General features: G+C 43.2%; 2 protein-coding genes across 5 annotated transcripts in view; one reads left to right on the forward strand and one right to left on the reverse strand.

Annotated features, from left to right (window-relative positions):
* Positions 1-11,567, forward strand: part of LOC112107368 (kelch-like protein 20) — a 42,110-nt gene extending 30,543 nt beyond the window's left edge. For 3 of the 4 annotated variants that reach the window (XM_024201029.2, XM_024201030.2, XM_024201031.2), the window contains 6 exons: positions 445-628; positions 1,499-1,642; positions 2,024-2,157; positions 2,823-3,031; positions 5,017-5,123; positions 8,914-9,778. In XM_024201029.2, the coding sequence (XP_024056797.1) occupies positions 445-628; positions 1,499-1,642; positions 2,024-2,157; positions 2,823-3,031; positions 5,017-5,123; positions 8,914-8,998 (863 nt within the window). In that variant the 3' untranslated portion in view covers positions 8,999-9,778. Of the gene's footprint in view, positions 1-444; positions 629-1,498; positions 1,643-2,023; positions 2,158-2,822; positions 3,032-5,016; positions 5,124-8,913; positions 9,779-11,521 lie in introns of those variants that run through there. The other variant, XM_024201032.1, reaches the window with a different exon arrangement.
* A 1,442-nt stretch (positions 11,568-13,009) lies between these two features.
* LOC112107369 (centromere protein L) lies at positions 13,010-19,247 on the reverse strand. Its single transcript, XM_026655413.1, has 4 exons — positions 19,074-19,247; positions 16,881-17,132; positions 15,232-15,774; positions 13,010-13,385 (listed from the first exon to the last, which is right to left on the reverse strand). Exons 1-4 carry the CDS (start codon positions 19,245-19,247, stop codon positions 13,314-13,316), a joined length of 1,041 nt encoding a protein of 346 aa, XP_026511198.1. The 3' UTR covers positions 13,010-13,313.
* Positions 19,248-21,446: the final 2,199 nt, after the last annotated feature.

Below are 21,446 nucleotides of genomic sequence, written 5' to 3' on the forward strand. Positions count from 1 at the left end.
CATCGACAACGCGTAGTGTGGACCCCGCGGTAAGTAGATCTAAGCTACGTCAATTTGAGTTACTCTGGTCACATAACTCAAATTGCGTAGTTTAGATCGAATTTCCCCTGTAGTGTAGACAAGGCCTCTGTCTTGCAAAATGGGTTTCTGGTCTATGATTAGGGCTTCCAGGCACTGTGGTAGCACTCATAATAATACATGCTGAAACACTTGACTTTCAATGGGACTTGTGCTCCTAAACTTACGTAGGCACTTCTGAAAATCCCATCCTGTTTTCTTATTGACAGTCCTCTGAGTGAATAATTCTGATACTGTCTTCTTGGGATACTGTGTAAGAAGCATCTGTGGGCAGAAGATGTAGATAGATTATTTGTTGTAGACACATACACAGTGTGTGAGTTTGATGTACTACCCTGACACTGTTTCTTGTGTTGATTCCCGCAGTGGGAGGCTGGTGTAGTGGGGACGCAATTTCCAGCGTGGAGCGCTATGACCCTCAAACCAATGAGTGGCGGATGGTGGCTTCCATGAGCAAAAGGCGCTGTGGAGTTGGAGTCAGTGTTCTGGATGACCTCCTGTATGCTGTGGGAGGCCATGATGGTTCTTCTTACCTTAACAGTGTAGAAAGGTAGGTCTCCAGCAGATCATTGCAGAGTTAACATGCATTCAAAACATGGTGCCATCTGTGATAAGGGTGTCCATTTTGCTGTCTGTGTTGATCGCATGCTGAACAGTTGAAATACTACATCTATACTATCTACATTTCCTGCTTCAGTACATAAGCTAATATGTGGCAGTGATTACTAGCCTTTTTGACATCTGTATCAATGTTATATTAAACTAAGACATCAGATATAGCAGGATGTAGCCTTGTTCCCTAACTTAATGGTAATCTGAGTCTGATTACTCTGCTCTGAGCTCTGTATAAGGCATAGCCTTTGACATGTAAAGGAGTAGGGAAAGGAAGTGTAAGAGTGGGTCTGGCTGTAGTTTCTGATGGGCATGGCTTTTGCAAACTTCCTTACATATGCATTCCGACTGGCTTGGTTTTTTAGTGTTGCTCATGAAGGTGAACCTGCAAGCATATATTTACTTGTAAGGTGCGGATAACTATCCAGACATTATTTTCTGGGCTTGGTAAATAGAGAATTATCTGAACCTTGGAAATACATACAAGGGAGGAGGAATGGAGGTCAGAATTGGGTCTTTGAAACGTTCAGTGATTTAAAGTAAAATACAGTGGAACCAGCTTTTAGTGAAGTCAGTAACTTTTCCAAGAAACACTTCATGCTAAGAAGAGGTTTTACTGCAACCAGAATTGCAGTTTGCACTACATAGTGCATTGGAACAATTCAGGACTTTCATCCTTCTTCTTTATAGTTTCCCTCTGAATTCAGGGTAAGCAAGTTCCACTGTACCACTAGTCCCAAGCCACAGGGGAGTCGGAGATTTCCATAGATAAGCAGTTCAGACTTGAATTATTTGACACACTTTTTAGATATGACCCAAAGACGAATCAGTGGAGCAGTGATGTGGCTCCCACCAGCACCTGCAGAACCAGTGTTGGAGTGGCAGTTCTCGGGGGATACCTGTATGCTGTTGGTGGCCAGGATGGCGTCTCTTGTCTCAACATTGTGGAAAGGTATTAAAAATAAGGAAGCGGGAGGGGAGGAGAAGGAAAGATCTTATAAGAAGATGCAATTGGTGCACCTGAGTTTGAAAGGAGGCAACAAATGCTGAGTGGGTTTGTTAGTGATTGTATTTGAAGGTGGATGTTTTTAGTTTAACCTGAATTCCAGCAAACAGCAACTGTCTGCCTAGGTGCCACAATGTGCATATCCTGAACCTCTTTTAGAGGCTAAAACCAGAATAGACGTGTTAGTATTACCCCACCTGAATGTGGAACTGTCAGAACTACTGCTCCCCACAGATTCCTTTGGTTGCTTGGTGCAGCTCCCAAGGGAAACAGGGCCTGATGTGTATATTTGAAAGCTCAACTGGTCTCTGCTTTTTCTTGTGGCAGGTATGATCCAAAAGAAAACAAATGGACTCGGGTGGCTTCCATGAGCACCAGGCGCTTAGGAGTGGCAGTGGCTGTGTTAGGGGGCTTTCTCTATGCTGTGGGAGGCTCCGATGGGACGTCGCCTCTCAATACAGGTATGTCACTTCTCCATACTGCACTGCAACCAGTATCTTCCATGGTCCCATTCTTTTACCCATAAGCCTTCCCCAGACAGCTGGTAAATATTTTGTGGTCTGTTTTCTGAGTGAGTTCCTCACCTGAAGTTGATTTTGCTATACATTAGTACTGTCCCCATCCTCCTAAACCACTGATAGCTGGTTATATGTTTGTGTGTCTGCTTATCACTAGGATGTTGCAATAGGCAGTTACTTTGTGCATTTTCTTAGCATTTGCCTACCAAGAGCCAGTGCATCATCTCTGCAATATCTCTGGTCTTCACTGGCTTGGGCAACAGGATACTTACTGGAGGTCACTCTGTCACAAGTGTAGATGGCAGTACAGACCAGTTGTAGCTTCACCAGATTGTCATTCTTCAGCTGAGGTGCAATAAATGACTGAACATCTGGCATTCCTGTCTTTGTTAGACTGGGGTTGGGGAGAGGAGGAGGAATAGCAAGCCTTTTAGAGAAAGCAGGGAGAAGCAGTGTGGATGGTGACAAACTGACACAATGTGTTTCTGGTGTGGGGAGGAAATGTTGTGTCTTCACAGTCTGATCCGTGTTATGGCTACAAGCACAGAGTCACTAATAGAAGGGCATTAGATGGTGTCCAAAGATTTGTAATGTGACTTTCTCCACAGTGGAGCGCTACAATCCCCAAGAGAACCGCTGGCACACAATAGCTCCCATGGGGACTAGACGGAAGCACCTGGGCTGTGCAGTATACCAAGACATGATCTATGCTGTGGGAGGCCGAGATGATACCACAGAGCTCAGCAGTGCCGAGAGATACAACCCCAGAACCAACCAGTGGTCTCCTGTGGTGGCCATGACATCACGGCGGAGCGGCGTGAGTTCTGCTTCATTTGCCAGCTTGTGCTGTGCTTAGCTATTTAGCTGGAGCATAGGGAGGGCTCTGTTCTTTTCTTGCTTCTTTCACTTTTCCTGCATCTTAACCCCCTTCTAAGAGGGAAATGTTTGTAAAAAGGCAAAGCACATTGCCCAGAAGGAACTACAAGGTGTAGCAATATTAGCTTCCTATGCTGCAAGGGGTGAGTGGGTGATGACGACAACTTTTTAATACAATTGAGAAGGGGAAATTTTTTTAGGCTGCTTTTTTTCATAAGAGTTTTGACAACTAGCACTGAGTCACGAGCACTTAATTCTGAAGCAGGGAATTCTTGAGTGTACTACATCAGTAAGTAGCCATAACCTCCCCCCCGACCTCCCAATAGCAGCAAAATCCATTAGAGGAAAGAACATGCCATTAAACACACAGGCACTGTCCTATTGTGCGCTTTGGAGGAATTAGCAAACAGACTGGAGAACTATCATGTTCATCTTGCAACCCAGACAAACTGGACTTTGTGATAAATGGTCACTTACACCAAAAATCACACGTTTTTCAGGTTGCTTCCAGTCCCAAGAAACCAGTCACTTACCTCAAATCAGTTGGTACCCTAGATCTTACACCAAAGACAATGCCTGTAGCCATTCCTGTAATAAACTATCTAAAGGTTTATTAATTAGGAAAAAGGAGTAAGAGAGTTATTTACAGGTTAAAGCAAGCAAACATACGCACACAAATGACTTGCCATCTAAATCCTAAGAGTGATTGAATTGACAGACCACTACAACTCTAAGTGTCTTTCAGGGCAGCCCCTGGGGATCTCTGGCTTCAGTTTAGAGTCTCTGGCCCTTCAGAGTTCAAATAGCCAAAACACTGGAAAATTTCCCTGTGACTTTGTTTTATTTCCTTCATTCAGCTTCCAAGGCCACAGGATGAGCTTTCTTGCATGTAGCATTTCCCAGGTATGATAGGGCCATTAACCAATCCTTTGTATTGCAATGATCCTTGATGGCCTGTCTGATTTTGGTAGTCCTTCTGGATGGATGGGGAGAACGATTCCCATGGCTAAGTTCATAAATTCAGAGCAAACATTTTCAAAGTTATAAAGCAAAATGTACATATTTTCTTATAGCATGGAATACAGACATTATAAGTGTGATTAATGCATGCAGCAACTTACAAGCATTTCATAGAATCTGAACACTAAATACAGTCTTATAAGACTAATACCTGTTTTAAGCAAAACTAACATACAGGTGACCTGGTCTGGTCTCCAGCTACGAGGTTGTCAGTTCTTTGCTAATGCCTGCAGCCTAGGCAAGAGCTGGCATCTGGCCTGCCAGCATCACAATGAGGTCCTCGGAGCCTGGGGCTGGAGGATCCTACTGTTCGCTCTGGGATCAGTGTAGTACAACTCCGGTTGCTTATTGTGTGATGAAGGTCTTGTTCATTCTAACCCTTGCTGTTTTTACTCTCCCAGTCCCTGGGCATGAACTTGAATGCATCATTTTTGCTATCTGATGAGCTGAACCAGTCTTGAGAGCAATGACATTTAAATCACTTGTAAAACCAGCATACTGCTGATGAGAGTCCAACACAATTGCCAATGCACCAAGCAGCAAAACACATTTTTTGTCTTCTCTGACAGGGTGGGAAAGCTCTAATCTTCTTTTCTTTTCAGTTAACTCTACTCAGCATCCCAGGGAAGTAGCCATGTGTTTTGAGGGAATCTGTACTGAAATGTTCTAGTTGAATACGATTTTATGCTAGGTTTTATGAATCTGTATTTTAACAGAAATACTAAAATACAATTGTCCCTTCTCTACCCCTACTGCCTCCAGGAACGTGTGTGCTGTGTACTGACATCTTCCCAAGGCTTGACTGCTGATTAATGAATAGTCTTTTATTGAAGTGTTTTTCTTGTGAGACAAGCCTTCAGGACCTGCAATGAAGCAGGAATAATATCTGGGGGGGTTGTTTTCTAGGTTGGCCTTGCAGTAGTGAATGGACAGCTAATGGCAGTGGGAGGCTTTGATGGCACAACGTACTTGAAGACCATTGAAGTGTTTGATCCTGATGCTAACACATGGAGGTAACCTTTAAATTCATGAAACAGTGACATTGCAAACCTTAGGCACACCTGCTTAAATTATGCTTCCCAGCAGAGTAGAGATGTGTTGTGCCTCATCTTACTGGAAGTCTGGTTGATGGAGGTGACCACTGTAACCCTTTGTGTGACTTGGCTGGTTTGTTTGAAAGTGAAACCAACAGAAGGAGCAGGCAATGTGATCCAGCATGTCACATGACTAACCTCCCATTTCCAGTGTGTGAGAGAGAATCACTTTCTGAATAACTGAGAGGTGGAGAAACTGTGTTTCTCTGCCACCCATATGCGCCTGGAATGTGTTTCAGGATAGAAAGGAAATGGAGACATTTACCACTCATAATGCTGTCACTTTAGTGCTGATAGGCTGTATCAGTAGCAGTGAAGTCTCACTGCACAGCCATTTCCTAAAGAGAGGTAGCAAACCCCTACATAAGTGTTACGCTTTCACCAAAATAATCCATATCTGAATGGTCTGTAGTGCTGCTGTGTTCCAATATGTGTCTTGACCATTGCTCCTCCATACGTCTGACCAGAGGAGTAACAGCCATTTTGGAAATAGCTCCCTGTGGTGAGGGCCTGCAGCTTCCCTTTTCAAAACTGCAGTATATTCTTCATTTTGAATATAATAGAGGTGATTCTACTATAGTGCCTTATACTTAAGGACCCCAAAGACCTTTGCCCACTTTAGTGAATTTAAGCCTCACAGCACCATTAGGAAGTAGGGATTTGATTTGCCATCATACAGCTGGGGAAACTGAGGTCCAGAGAAGGTGAGTGACTTAGTCAGTTACACAGTGAGCCATTGGCACACACTGTATTAGAACCTAGACCTCCTAATCTCAAATACTGTGCTTTGGCACTTTTTTTGTAGGCTAATCTGGAGATCTCTGTGTGTACATGTGTTTGTACATACGTACGTGTGTGTGTGTGTGTGTGTGTGTGTGTGTGTGTGTGTACCTACACATGCATTGAGCCATGTCTGCTCAGTTTACCAACAAAAATAACCATGTACCTTAGCTGCTGAAGCTTAAAGATACAGAAAGCAGAACAGAATTCAGTGTGCTCCTTTGGGGCTATCTAGGCTTCACAGTGCTATGCTCGGATTCCAGAATCTCTTTAGATGGGGATCTATTGTATGAAGCAGAGGAGTTTGAGTATATGGAGTTCTGTTAAATCTGCAGGGCTAGCAGTTAGAAAAATCTTGTTTTGACCTTTAAACTAAGCAGGTCTGATATGAAACCATTGGTGGGAAATATGTATTGAACAGAGAGAGGCTGTTTTTCCAGAATCGCTTTTCTGACGATAACTGCACTTGAAAACAACTGTTCGTACATTAATCTAATCAGTGTAGAGTTTGACTCCTATTTATATCCTTGAAAGGGATTTGATGCTTTAGAAATCTGTCAGGGTGCAGGGAATAGGAAGAAATTAATGTCCTTGTCCTATTGAGCTGGCCTGAACTAGTATATTACCCTTTCATGCTGAGATTTTCCTATGTAGTGTAGGAGGCACTTCTCTCAGTTAAGCACTTTTGTGTGATGATGCCTCTGTACAGCTCAGAAAGCCAGCCCAGTGGGGAGCAGTATATACTTAATATTCCTGAGGGAATTTTGCACCAAAAAATTAAAAATTCTGTGCCAAAAAATATTCTGCACACATTTTAAAATTCTGCAAAATTCTACAAATTTTGTCAACAAATAAATGTGGAGGCTCCAGCATTGCAATGGAGAGCACAGGCCACTGGCTGCACAGAGGTGGGAGATCACCTCCAGCCATCTCCCCGACCCCACCCCTCGGGGGACAGACTTGATGGAGAGGCTACACCCAACCGTGACACGGCGTAAGGGCTGGGCTTGCCACAGAAATGCCCCGGGGCCCTGCCCCTCCACACCAGGCACACCGGGTGTGGGTGGGCAGGCAGGCTCAGCCTGGCACGATCCAAGTGTGAGGAGGGATCCAGGTGTGGGATGAGAGGGTTCTGTGTGGGGCAATCAGGGTACGGGTGGCTCAGTGGCGGGTCTGGCTGCGAGAGGATTCTGGATGCACAGGGGCTCGTTGCAGGGTTCCAGGTGCAGGGGCAATGGGACTCTGCAGGGGGGTCCAGATGAAGGTGGTTGGGGCTCAACAGGGGAATCTGGGTGAGGGGGGATGGGGCTTGGCATGGAGGTCCAGGTGCTGGTGGGGTGGGGGTCTGGGTGCAGGGGGCTTGTCAGGGTGGGGCTTGGAGTGTGGGGAGCTCACCAGGGGTGGTGGTCTGGGTTAAGGGGGTTGAGGTTCAGTGCGGGGGGTCTGACTGTAGGAGGTGAGGCTCAGCGGGATGGGGTTTCAGGTGTGTGGGGGTCTGGGTATGCGGGGGTCTGGATGCACAGGGATTGGGCAGACAGCGGAGTTCCCCATAAAGTGACCCCTCCCCCCAGTGCTGAGGAGCGATGGGGGGAGGGTGTGGAGCTTCCTGCAGACGGGGGAGGTTCTGGGGGTGGGTCTGACCTGGCCCAGGCCGCTCCTTTCAGGGGAAGAGCAAGTCCTGTCCGCCCCAGCCCAGCCGGAACTAGCAGCTGAGCCCGGTGCAGGGTAGGAGCCACCGGCCTGGGCATCCCCAGCCCCGCCTTCCCCTCACCCCTATGTCCCATGCAGTGATTTACCTCTCTGCCATCTGCTCCAGGTGCCCAAAACACTGCGCCCGCACTGCTGGGGTGGGGCGCATGACCGTTCTTGTGGCTTCCCTTTGCTTCCCCTTCAGAAAGCCCTTTTTCCGTAAGGAAGCAAAGAAATCTGTGGGGGACATGAATTCTGTGCCTGCGCAGTGGTGCACAATTCCCCCAGGAGTAACTTAATTCTGCCTTTTAACCGAATGGTGATAGCCACTCTCCCTGGCAGGAGTGGTAGGACATATAGTATGGAGAGCTAGCCAAAGCATATGTTTGTAGCTAATATAGGTAGCTATTGAAGATACTAGCTTGTTTGTTACCTGCACTGAATTGAATAAAGCTGGTGATGTCTCCTATCATCTTGCCTCTCTTTATTGGCTGCGGTTCTTCTTGCTGTGTGAATTTTTTTCTCCTATGTGTGGAGCATCACTGGGAAATCCTTGATATGCAATCTGGGGTTAATGGGTGGCATTGGTGACAGTTACTGAAAGAACTCCACTGTCCTATTTCTTCCAGCAGACTGTAACTGCGTCAGCACATAGAGGAATATGCAGCTGAAGCAGGAAATGAGAGCTGATAGGCATCAGATTTCCATATGAAATGTGGGCACTGTTTCAGTATCATAGCATGGAGAGAACAGATGTTTGAAATGCATTATACATTGGTCTGTTCAGCTGTGTGTAGTATAAAGCAGATATGAGTCTGAAATTAGCTGTGCACCATGTAGAAGATTTACCCCCTGCTCCAGGGTTGCCCAAAGCATAGCCAGAGGGCCAAATGCAGCCCATAGAGTTGCTGCCCTCTGTTCCTGTAACTACACAGGAGCAGAAAGGAAATTCAGTGCAGTTTTCTGATGCTGGAAAACTGGAAGCAAAATAATTTGCTGTCCGCCTCAAGGGAGATACATATGTGAGCAAATATGGCTATTTACTTTAGATGTGTGTGTATAGATTGGGGACCGCTGCCTTACTCATCAGACAGCTTAATCACAGGCATCACCTGAAATGGAGACCAACAATTGTGCTGAACTATACATGCTGCCTACGGAGGCTGTTTCATGCTTTTATCAGAGAAGACAGTGCATTAAGAGCCTAAGCAGTATGACCAACGACAACTTTTCTTTGCAGGTTGTATGGCGGAATGAACTATCGTCGGCTGGGAGGTGGTGTAGGCGTTATCAAAATGACACATTGTGAATCCCATATATGGTAAGCGTCTAATGGAGGGAAAGCCCTTGGTTCTCAATCCTATACAAACTGAAGAGACTTACTGACTCTGGAGCTCTGTGCGGCTCTAGTAAAATATAGATCCACCTTAATTCTTTGCTGGTGCCTCTTTCTATGGAATTATAAATAAAATGACTTTTTTGAGCGCACATCCAATGGGAGACCACCTTGTCAGACTCCAGGAACCACCTACTACAACTAGAAGCTTTGCTTATGTCCATATTTTTTTCTAAACAGTCTCTTGGTTTTTGAATAAACTGAACTGTAAAAGTTACTCTAGCATAAACAATGACCCGGGACTGCAAGCTGTGCCAGGAGTCTGGCAAAGAGGAGGGCCTCTCCTCCTCCAGCAGTGGAAGTGGCATCCATGCAGTGGGTGAAAGAGGAAAGTGATACTGAAAATAGTGCTTTTGCCTTATTTACAGAGAGCTTCATTTAAAAAAAAATATGTACTTGACCAGAAAGGTGCCACCTTTGCACAGAAGCTTTTCTGAGTGCAGAGTATATTTATTTTTTCATTTAATTTGTATCATGTATTTTCTTTGTATCACTCACAGTGAAAGATTCCATCTCTTTTAATTTTTTGAGATTGAGTTCTGACAGGCTGATGGTTGGGGCAGGGCTACATCCTGATACTTCTGGACGCTGCTGCGCCAAGCCACTTGGACCTCTTAGAGCACAGGAGCTGTGAAGATTAGTGCTCTGAGCGTCTGGTCGGTTTTTGGGGCAATGAGAAGCAGGACTGGAACTCCCATCTCTTTGCTGAATTACTAATGCTCAAAAAGGAGGTTGGGGATGAAAGGTGAAAAATAGCTAGACTCCAAAATTATGCGTTTTTCCAGTATGTGGTACAAAGGTTCAGGATCTATGTCTTTCCTGTATGTGAACCTTATGAGAGCACTTATTGCCATTATCAATTCTTGTCTCTGCTCACGTGGGAACCACTTGTTATTTTTGGAGAATCTAGAAAGATATAGTTGCAATTTCCTAGCACTTGCCCCTATTGCAGACTTGAAATAGCTCCTGCTGAAAAATGCTCTGGTCAGAATCAGCTTAGCTCTCTACCCGTCTCTCTCCGGTTTCTTTATAATTCATACTGGGGAACATTAGGATAAGGATCAGATGGTACCTCCCCTTAGTGAATTTTTATGCACTTCCTTATGTTGGCTTTAGAGCTGGAAAAGGTATGAGGCCTGTTTAATAGACTTCTGGAGGAGGTGGTGTGCAATTGCATTGTGAGTAATGGGGTATGTTTTAGCGAGTGCAAAAAGCATGGAGGCACTCTGCCATCCAGCTTGAGCAAACAAGACAAGTTGGCTGTATTGTTAAGCTCCAGAATGAGAGAATGTCATGATGCAACCGAGGTAACTTTGTGGCATACCTACTAAATTAAAGATTTGAAAGGGTTGGAGGAATGTACATTCTTGATATTAAAAGAGCAGTGCTAACATCTCAGTACGGTTTGGTTCCTATAACTCAGCACTTTAATGTGCTTGAGAATGTAGAAAAATAACACTATGCTAACAAAAATGGGTCATTAAACAAGACTTTTTTTAACAAAAAAAAAAGCCCCTCAACGGTTGGCATTCTTGTGTTTACATTTGAAGATCATTTGCACCTTTACAAGGAAAAACAAGTATTCTGTAAACAATTGTTTACATGTATCATTTATGCTTTTTTCTAGCATGAGTAACTTGTATAAATAGCAGTGTTACCTTAATAAATTTCTTTTATGCTGTTATTTATTGCCTGTTCTTTTTGTCTAAAGCAGCAGCAGGAGGAATAACTTATGGTTTAATTTTATGCTAATTTTGCTTCCTTTGACTTCAAGAGAAACAAGAACAGGCCCATTTCAACACCTCTAACAAAAGCAGGACACATGAAATTCTCATAAGCTGTTACCACTCTCCAGTTAAGTTATAGAGGCTCATCGCTGCTCCAACTTTAGGGCATAAACTGATCTGCAGATGGGAGTCAGGCAGAACTACTCTCCCCCTACCACATGGTATAGTATTTTTCAGTAGGGGTTTGACACCTTCCTGAAGCATTGGCCCAGTAAAGACAACATACTGGACTGAACAGATGGCTGGCTGAAGCAGTTCCTAAGCAAAACTGACTTGTAGCTCTGCTGGTTGGGTGTCTGGGGGGGGAAATGGCACATGCATCCTTTAGCCTAGAAGTGGATTGTTCAGGACACAGCTATTTGTCTAGAGGGAAAGATGGCCCTGATAACAGAAGCGCAATCCAGCCCTAGTGTAATTCCACCAATTTGCAGACAGGCATTTACTTTAGCACACTTTCCTAGAACTACAGTTATGTAACACTGAACATATGGAAACAAAATTATTTAGCAGGCGGTTGTAGATTAAATACTATTTTCAAAAGTGGAAGGTGGCTGTAGATCACAGGTACACCGTATTGATCTTTCTTTCAGTGCTTCTTTGTCAAAGCTGGAGTGAATGTGGACTAGTGTTAGATTTTTGTATTAAATTCAATATATTTATTTCAGATCTTATAATGACCATGCAAACAAGAGAGGGATTTTGATATCAGAGAAGGTGAGAGAGACTTACAATTCTGGGATAAATGTAGTAGTTGGATCTTTCTCCTAAACTGATCAGCAGTGCAAGTTAAGTCATTGGATTTCAGAATAAAACTCCTCAATATAAACAGGAACTGCTTCAAGCTGCCAATCTTTGTATCAGTTTTCAGTCTCTTGCCAAACACAAGGCCTAGAATGTACATTTTTTTTTAATGAAAATGTAAGCCAAGATTTAAAAAAATATCAATATTTAGGTACCTTTCATCCAACAGCAGCCATGGATCAGTGGGAACTGGCGAGTGCTCAGCACTTCTGAAAGTCAGGCCACATGAGCACCTGCCTGCTAGTTGTATTATAGAAGCACCTAGGAGCCTAGTCGTAGCCAGTGTGCCATGGTCTGTACCACAAAGTATTTAAATATAGACAAATTCAAGAGTAGGTGAGGTGGTCTTACTGCCCACTTCAGCACCAAATAAAATAAATAAATAAATTAATGGAGATATTCTATCTCCTAGAACTGGAAGGGACCTTGAACGGTCATACGAGTGCAGCCCACTGCCTTCACTAGCAGGACCAAGTACTGATTTTGCCCCAGATCCCTAAGTGGCCCCCTCAAGGATTGAACTCACAACCCTGGGTTTAGCAGGCCAATGCTCAAACCACTGAGCTATCCCTCCCCCTTATGTACCAGTCAACATGTAAAGAATAATAATATTTATCTGAACTAGTGTAGATTGTGGCAGGTAAAATGCAGCTTGATCAGAAGTCTGTTTTCACATTGATTCAGAGCCAGTACATTCAACAGCAGAGTCAAGTAAGAGTGAAAGAGGTTGACACACTTACTTGACTTTAGCTTCACTGACAAAGGAGAGCAAAACCTTCTCTATATACTTGCAGGGTGGGGGAAATCTCATTTTACCTTACAACACTTTAATTTGTACATTTTAAACAGCTATATTAAATGTAGCCAGTATCCCATTTTGTAGTTAAGGAAACAGGCATCGAGGTTAAGTGAGATGCTTAGGTCACTAGTAGCAGAGCTGGAAACAGGAGGCTTTTCCTTCAAATGCTCTGATACCAAGGCCATACTGATTCTTCTGAATATTTCACTGTTCACTCAACAAACATAGGGGAGTGCTTTTGAACCTTGCAGAAATTAATCCCAACAGACAGGCTTTTCTGCCTTATATTACATGCACCACCCTCCTGCACTACTGTGTTAGCATCTAGGGCAGTGGTTCTCAACCTATTTACCATTGTGGGCCGCTTATGCAGCTCTCTCTGTGTTATGTGAGCCCCATCCACACAATATATATACTACCTGTATGGCCCTGCGGATGTCACATGGGTTGCAGCTGTGTGCTGATTGAGAACCACTGATCTAGACTATGGAGCAGGAGCAGTGTTCCATCTCACGCCTGACCCTTTAAATGATACTTGAAGCCATTACAAAATGTTACTTTATTGATGTGACGTTTTTATTATAGCAAAATGTGCATCTATATTATTTTCCTCCTATGGCCCTCTTTGCTTCATTACCCGTTGTGGATTTCAGTTCAGGAACCAATGAGGTCAAATGGAACTAATATGCTTTCATTTCATGGACTGGAGTTTTGTGAGGCTAAAAAAATCTGCAGGAAAGCCAGCTTTCTGCAGTCAATGTCTCTCAAACATGAATCTACTGCAGATGGACTTAATGTGATCCAAGCAGAGCATCTGTAATAAGTTTTTTAGGACAGCAGGTATAGAGTACAAGGTTTCATTGTATCTGTGAGATTGCCAGCTCTGTCAGCAGTGTCAACACTCCTATCAGGTGCTTGCTATGTAAGATCTGCAAAAAAAACAAAAACCATTAGTTGTAGTCAGAACAGAAATACAATAAGCTATTTAAGTCACTGATGACAGTTGTCAATGTGTGTTCTACACATTTAAATAGCAGAGTGGAGGGAAGGATTTGCACTATGGCTTAATCTCATCACCATGCTACTTTCCCTGTTTCTTTGCAGGACTCCTCCTGTTAGGATGGTAGCCTTCATGTACACCCATCTCCTCCTCCTCTACATGGGCCCTTCTGATCTTCACTACCATCTTGGGAAAAAATCAGCAGCTCAATGGACACTCTGCTCCCGCCTCCTCTTTGAAAGATGGAGAGAGAAGTCCCAGCCACTCTGTCCCCTCACTTCTCCTTCCTCTCCTAGGAAGAAGCACCAACAATTGACCACTCTGCTCTTCCACCCTCCTGCCAACTCACTTTAGCAGTGATATCTGATGATTTGTTATTCAAGCCAGGCCTGACAAGTTATTATTGAACATTTATATTGCTGTAGTGCCTAAGGATCATAACCAGGCTGGGTCACATTGTGTTGAGCACTGTACAAAATAGCATTACCTGCCCTAAAGAGTTCACATTCTAAAAAGGTCTCCTGTGCATTTTCCTACCCACTAAATGAGGCAGGGCTCCTATAGTCAATGGTTAAATAGGTCAAGCAGCCATGAAATGAGAAAGATACTTCTTAAGATTGGCAGCACCCATTTGGCAGCTTCCACATTTAAAACATATTTCTTAGCTATGTTGCTAGCACTTCAGATCATTATAAACGAATCAATTTTTAGTATGTTTTTTTTAACTTTTCATTTCCCAGCATCGACAGTGAAAATACACTAGTCATTACCATGTTATATATCAATCCCAACATTGTGCTAGCACCTAAATAAGGCTAAGATTTTGTCACAGATACTTTTAGTAAAAACCACAGACAGGTCACGGCCAATAAAGAAAAACTCAAGGAAGCCCGGGACCTGTCCATGACTTTTACTAAAAATATCCATGACAAAATGGGCAGCTCAGCTGTGGGGTCCCCACACCACCCGCAGCAGCTGGGCAGTTGCAGGGGCCCACGCTGAGTTCTGGGGGCCCCTGCCACCCAGGAGCTGCAGGGTACCCCCATCGCCTGGGGTAGGGGGACCCTGCAGCTCCCTGTTCCTGGGGCTAAAGTCACGCAAGTTGCTGAAAGTCACGGATTCTGTGACTTCTGTGAAAAAATCGTAGCCTTACACATAAATACATGGGGATTTTCTTAAAACTTTTTTTTTTTTTTTATATCAAAAAAAGTCAATTGTCGTTTCTATTGGCTGTAGGTTTTGTATAAGTTTGGGATTTTTAAATGCAAATTTTAGCCAAAATGAGACAAAGGCTGTCTTTGTTCTGTGTTTGTACAGCGCCCAACACAATGACTGGGGGTCCACCACAGTACAAAATGTTGGCTGCACAACTGCCAGATGTGCTTTGGAACACACTAGAAACTAGTTATGTCTGGCAGAGGCTGAAATTTTAATTGATTTTATTTTTTTAGGGGGAAATCAGTTAATGAGAATCCAAGTACACCTCTACCTCGATATAACGCGACCCGATATAACACGAATTCGGATATAACATGGTAAAGCAGTGCTCCGGGGGGGCGGGGCTGCGCACTCTGGTGGATCAAAGCAAATTCGATATAACGCGGTTTCACCTATAACGCGGTAAGATTTTTTGGCTCCCGAGGACAGCGTTATATCTAGGTAGAGGTGTAGCTCCAACTTTAGGGGCAGCTCTTTCTGGCCAGGTAGTACTATTTTAATTATACTAGCTAGAACAGTGTTAATCAAAACCTCATAGTTGGAATTCAATTTAGTACCTTTATATTCCCATCACAGTGTGCTGAAGCTATAGATGTAGAGACTTTCACCAGTCTTGTGGCTGACAAGTGGATCTTAAAGTGTCTATGGAAGTGAGAGTAAAGGCAGTCCATAAATAAATTCACTTCTTCTTGAGTAACCTCCCCAGGAGTTTTTTGCACTGTGTCCCATAAGGCTTTTGCATCCTCAGAGTGTATGGCATATGAAATGTCCAGAGACTGGGGAATGCAGGGCACAGAGAAAACAAGTTCTGTTGCAGCCATATGACTGTCCACTTTGCACCCAGTCCACATAGCAGCCATCCAGGCAAGATTGAGTGGGCTGATGGTTAAACGACTGAAATAACAGTCAAAGGTCTTCTGAAACCAACTGCCAACTATGGCTGTGTAACTCTCTGCCCCATTTGCAAGGAACAAAGATAAACAGGTAAAATCCTCTGGTACGCTCTCCAAAAGATCATCTCCAGATATACAGCAGAACCAGCCTGACCACACCACTTTGTTTTCTGCATTTTCAAATGGGAGCTGAGATCTTGATGCAATCTAAAAGAAAATGTCTGCATTAAATCTCCAAGTTCTAGAGTGCATTTGACAGTTCTTAGCCAGAGTGAAATGGATTCTAATAAGAATTGCTAAAGCACAAGAATTTCCCCTGATATACCATTTTAAGAGCAAGAAATCAGAGGGAGTCAGCTCCAAATCAGTGGCTTGATTTTCAGAGGTGCTATATGGGTGTTGGTGCCCAATTTAAAGATTTTGGCCCAGCCAGAACCCTGTTTTGACACTGCATTGCACTGGTTTCTATGCCATTATACCACTTTAGATATCTTGACTGTTTAAAGACAGTTTTTGCAATTCATCTATTATGCCTATAGAGGACCTGGCTCCTCCCACTGAAGTCGTGGAAGTGTTGCCATTTACTTCAATGGGAATAGAAACAACCCTTAAGTCTACATTAGTGCTGCTTAATGCAGCATTTGCATTGTGCATTAATTTTCCTACAATAATTGCAGTACAAAATGTTGCACTTCAAAATAGCATCTTTCCTCTGAGGACCTCAGAGTGTTAATAGGCCTTAACTATGGCAGGGAAGTAGCATTACATCCATTTTACCAATGAAATTAAATGACCTGTGCAAGATCCTACATCAAGTTGATGACAGACGAGAGGGGGGAGGGATAGCTCAGTGGTTTGAGCATTGGCCTGCTAAACCCAGGGTTGTGAGTTCAATCCTTGAGGGGGCCACTTAGGGATCGGGGCAAAACAGTACTTGGTCCTGCTAGTGAAGGCAGGGGACTGGACTCTGACCTTTCAGTGTCCCTTCCAGCTCTATGAGATAGGTATATCTCCATATATTATATTATAATTGAAGAGTGTCAACTCCTACTTCTGTGCTCTAACTATAACAAAGATTTGTTCCCAAGTCTATGTTTGAACGGATCGACAGTTTATGAATAGGTCTATGAGGGTGTTAAAAACAGACAAGAACCATATTGGTTAAAAGCAAAGGGATGCAAAAAAAGTTCGAATCACAGGATACATGAAAATTACTATAGTAGCAGCCATAAATATTTCAACATGTTACAGTGAGGAAATTCAGAAGTGTTAAGACACCCCATTGCTATCAACGTGCTAGCTGCAGCCCTTACCTGGACAAGGACTGCAACCTGGTCTTGATCCGTACCTTTCAGTCCTAAAAGGGTGGACAAAGTCACTTTGATACCAAGATCATTGCCCACTTCTACAGCAAGTCCTTTCTGCTTTTCAGCAGCAACAAAGGCACTCAGAAGTCTAGAATACTCCTTCAGATTGCCATAAGAGAATTTGTACATGGGGGTCACGCTATACAAGGTCCATTGTTTGCGTAGAAGGAATGCTATCTTCTGAGGATCCACATTTTCCTGGAATCAAGAGAACAGTATTCAGTTTTCTAGGCCTGCCCACAATTTCTGTAATGAAATTGAAGAAACACTTGTACACTGCATCAAATATACAGGCTAATCAGTTGTGTTTATTCTATTAGCTATTTTTCCTAACTTGTCAGCATTTTTTTACTGTAAAGTATGTCCGTGAGCACTGCTGAAGGACTGAACATGACAATGATTTTTCTAATTAGAAAATAGAGGTGGAGGATACCAAAGTCATTGTCCTCTATCGTCCCAGCTACAGCATTCAGGCATTAAAGACTGGATTATAGTAGCAATGTTCTCCAGAATACAATCCTGGCTAATTTTTAAGAAAGATATATAGTGAGTCCTAGCAACATCCACAGAATCTAAACTTTCATTTCAGAAAAGTTAAGTTTCTAGCTTTAGGGTTGCAAAGATACTCAGTTCAGGTTTGGAAGGCTGATAAAGACACATTCAGTGCTGCCTATGTGCAGAAGACAGTTTGAGTGCCTCTGCTGCAGTTCATAGCTTTGCCAAGCTAAAGCACAGTTAAAACAGACCAGAGTTATCAGTTTTCATTGCTGCTAGTGGACAGCGGTGGAACTGACAAAAATTAGCTTAATTTCACTTGCTGCAGTTTGGGTAAGCGGTGATCAATAAAAGGGGCAGACAATGAAGATGTTCAAGGAGCCAATGGAAAGAATAGAGTAGCACACGCATACCCGTCTTGCAGCATAAGGAAGGCAGAGGGAAAGATAGCATATGGGAGACTCTCCACCCACTGTAACAGCAGCTAGGAGGCTCCAAGACTGGGGTAGTCAGGAAGGGAAGCCCATGAAACAGACTGCTCCTCTTTTCCATCAGCCAAAGGGGCCTTGGAAGAGAGCTTTAAATTTAATCACATCCCAGAACAATCAGGCAAAGCCTGAGACTAAATGTGCGAATCCCCAAACAGGGTCCAGAAATTGCAGCTTAGTAGCTGTCCCAACACCCTTCCCTTTCCCAGTGGCTTGGCAAGGGAGAAGGAAAGAACTGCCTCCTCCCACCCTTCCCCACACACACTCCTTTACATCTGACTGGCTAGTAGTGTCAGTCCTGTAGCTATTGGATGTTTGGGTGGAGAGGGGTGTATATGCACATGAATGTGTGGGTGGGAGGGAGAGCAGGCACTGGAGAGATGGCGATATTGATGAGAAGTTAGAAAAAGTACAGCAAAGAGACTTGTTCAAGAGTAGAGAAATGTACAATGTAAAATACAGTGAAGAAAACAGTACACTATGCTGGAAAAGAAAGTAAAGAGAAAAACACTGAAAATAATGCAGGAAGATGTATACCATGATTATTACAGAAAAGACAACAGATAATTTATTACATATCTGGCGTTGGTTGTTTTAAAAAATTGTTAAAGACAGTCAGCAGTATCACAAATAATACAGTACATAACTTGCATTCCTTTAAATTGCAGGGGAAATGGCTTATTCTTCAGGCCAGTAAATATTTGGTGAGTGCTTCATACTGTTTTGAATGACTTAAGTGAAAGGATTTTCTCCTGTTTTCTTAAGTTATTTTACAGTATAGAAAATGTCTCCCCACAAGGAGAATACATTCCTGGAAGCTTTTTTATTTTTTTTTTTTAATTAGTTTCATTGCATTACTCCTAGTTCTACCCTTCAGGTTTGACTTGAAACTAATTAGCAAAGTGCTTTACAAATTTTAAAGCCCATTCCTTTCAGGAAATGCATGATGAATATCCAAGCAATTGCAACCTAGGAGAAAAGCCATTATATCAAAACAGAAATTACTCTGAGAAATACAATTGACATCATTAGTGACTCAGCATACAGATCTATTCAACAGAATGGTTAGATAAAGCTGTCAAATAAGATGTGACAGCTGATTTAAGATATGAATAGAGACATTTTCTTTAGTTATATTAAACTACTAAAAGCCCACCTGTAGTAAAGATGTTTGTGGAATTATTCTCCTAGTTGGGCTCTGACCAAACAGGGTGTGTGTCCTGATGAATGTCAAACCTCTTGAGAAACGAGTAGTACTTGTAAAGTTGATTCCAGTCTCTGCAGTTTTTCTTCCTAAAGGGGTCATGCCCCCAGAATCAGGAGTATCCATATCCTGTGCATAGAAAGAGCCCAAAGACTGAAAACTTGCTATAGTCAGGGTGGAGTGATTTAAATTATTAATTTGTCAATTAAGTATTTGTAAATCATTGATTCTGATCACAGTGAGCCTTTGTAAAACTAATTCAAATTGATAAACTAAATTATAAATGTTTCTTTCTAATTCAAATGCCACTACTGGTAAAGTCTCTTATTTGATTTTTTACAGAACTGCTATAGGCAAGAGACAAATGTTCCTGCAGACTCTTGAGCAAGTGCATAACTTTACTCACATGAAAGGAACTAATGTACTTAAAGTTTAGCTCGGACACTTGTGCACATGCTTAAGTTGTAGTTTTATTTTAAAAGATATTTTAATAGCATGAAATCGAACACTGAAGCAATTTTGTTTTGAACTGACAATGAAAAGTTTATTAGAGAGACTGCATACAATGAAAAGTTTAGACTTGCAATTGATTAACAGAGTTATTACGAATTGTTTTATAAACAGGCCAAAATGTTCAAAAATGGGAGCCTAGAAAATTAAGCTTCTAAGCCCATGCTTAATGGTGGAATTTTCAGAAGCATCCAAGTGACTTAGAAGCACAAATCCCATCGACTTCAAACTGCGAACCCTGATGGAGGAATATAGCCTGGTTGAAGAGTTCAGCTTTTTTGAGTCAAAGTTCAGCATATGGGAAGGTGGTGCTGGCTGTAAATATAACATTGGCTAGTTGTTACAAGTCCCTGGGCTTTGTTCAGCATGAAGGAACATTTTAAATGAGAGAAACTTTTTAGTAGAAAGAAATCTGCATAAAGTCTACTGAAGTCTACTAAGAATTAGGAAACTAACAAAACAAATACAAAATATTCACCTTTGCAATTTGACTACAAAATGGGATGGAAGTAAAGAACTAGCAATATGCACATAAAAATATTTGATTTAAATTCAATAAATTGATCTTTTTTCAAAAATAACCATTTAAAAGTTAAAAACCATGTTTTTATCCACCTTGGCCAAAGTAGAGATTGATAGTTTATGTTAATGTAAGAGCATTTCCCAGGATCTAAGTACTAGACACAGTTAAGAAATGGTAAAAGCTGTTTAGCATAGAAATCCTTGCTTTCTCCACAAACAGCAAGTAGGAACCACCACCTCAACAAGATTTAGCTGAATAAAATATACTGAGGCACGCAATTGTATGACAATACTCTCACAGATCAAATACAACGTGAGGAACATAGCATAGCCACAGCCTAAATGCCGTCTGTCCCAAGCCGGTCCTGTCCCAGACTCCCAGTGTTGTTGGACGACACTGGTCTGTTCTGTGGGGATGGAATCTTCCACTGGAGAATTTCCAGGCAATAAACCCCTTACGCCCTGGGCTTCTGGTCTGACATTGCATCAAAATCAATGGCCCTGCTAGTACCAAACTCATTCTTCTACTGGGGTAGAACAGTTCAACATTGATGGCCCTTGACTACTGTGCCACAGCTTCCCAAACATAGGGTAAGTCTACACTTAAAACGCTGCATCAGTGTAGCACTAAAGTGAAGATGCTCCTATGCTGATGGGAGGGAACTCTCCCGTAGCTGTAGTTAATCCACCTCCCAGAGAGGGGGCAGCTATGTGGATGGGAGAAGTTCTCCCATTGACACAGCAGTGTCTACATGGGGGGTTAAGGTTGGTATAACTCGGTGTTTCTCAAATGCCGCCACTGTGGCCGCACCTTTTCTTGCAGCCACAGCCTCCTGGGCAGTGATGGGGGGGGACGGGGACGGACACACGCAAAGCAGCAGCCCCTCCCCTGGGGCCACCAGTAGGGGCTGGTCTGTGTCCCCTTCAAGAGCCACAAACACTGTAGGAGCAAGCGGCCAGCATGGGTTCCCCACGTTCCTGGGGGCGGTGGGGCTCGGGCTTCAGTCCCTCAGTGGTGGGCAGCAGTCTCTGGCCGTGTGGCAGCAGGCTCCATCCCCCAGCCGCAGGGCTTTGAGCTCCCGCCCTTGTCTCACCCCTCCCCCCATCCTCCTGGCCCCCACTGACTCCCATCACCCCTGAGCCCCCTACCCACCTCCCCATCCGGGGCTTAATTTGTTCCCCAGCTGAGTAAGTCTGCTGTGAAAAATGATATTGCTAATACCACTTTTCATAGCCTCCCAGCTAGCTAGCAAGTCTGCTGTGAAAAATGATATTAACAAATGTCACTTTTCA

The sequence above is a fragment of the Terrapene carolina genome, unplaced genomic scaffold, assembly GCF_002925995.2.
Source record: "Terrapene carolina triunguis isolate 2854851 unplaced genomic scaffold, T_m_triunguis-2.0 Scaffold210, whole genome shotgun sequence".
NCBI classification, from domain to species: Eukaryota; Metazoa; Chordata; order Testudines; family Emydidae; genus Terrapene; species Terrapene triunguis.

Coding starts and splice junctions, on each gene's coding strand:
- LOC112107369 (XM_026655413.1), bottom strand. CDS start 19,247: ATGGATACTCCTGATTCTGGGGGCATGACCCCTTTAGGAAGAAAAACT. Junction 17,133..19,073: donor CACAAACATCTTTACTACAG/GTGGGCTTTTAG, acceptor TCTTGATTCCAG/GAAAATGTGGATCCTCAGAA. Junction 13,386..15,231: donor ACTGTGATGGGAATATAAAG/GTACTAAATTGA, acceptor TTTTTTTTGCAG/ATCTTACATAGCAAGCACCT.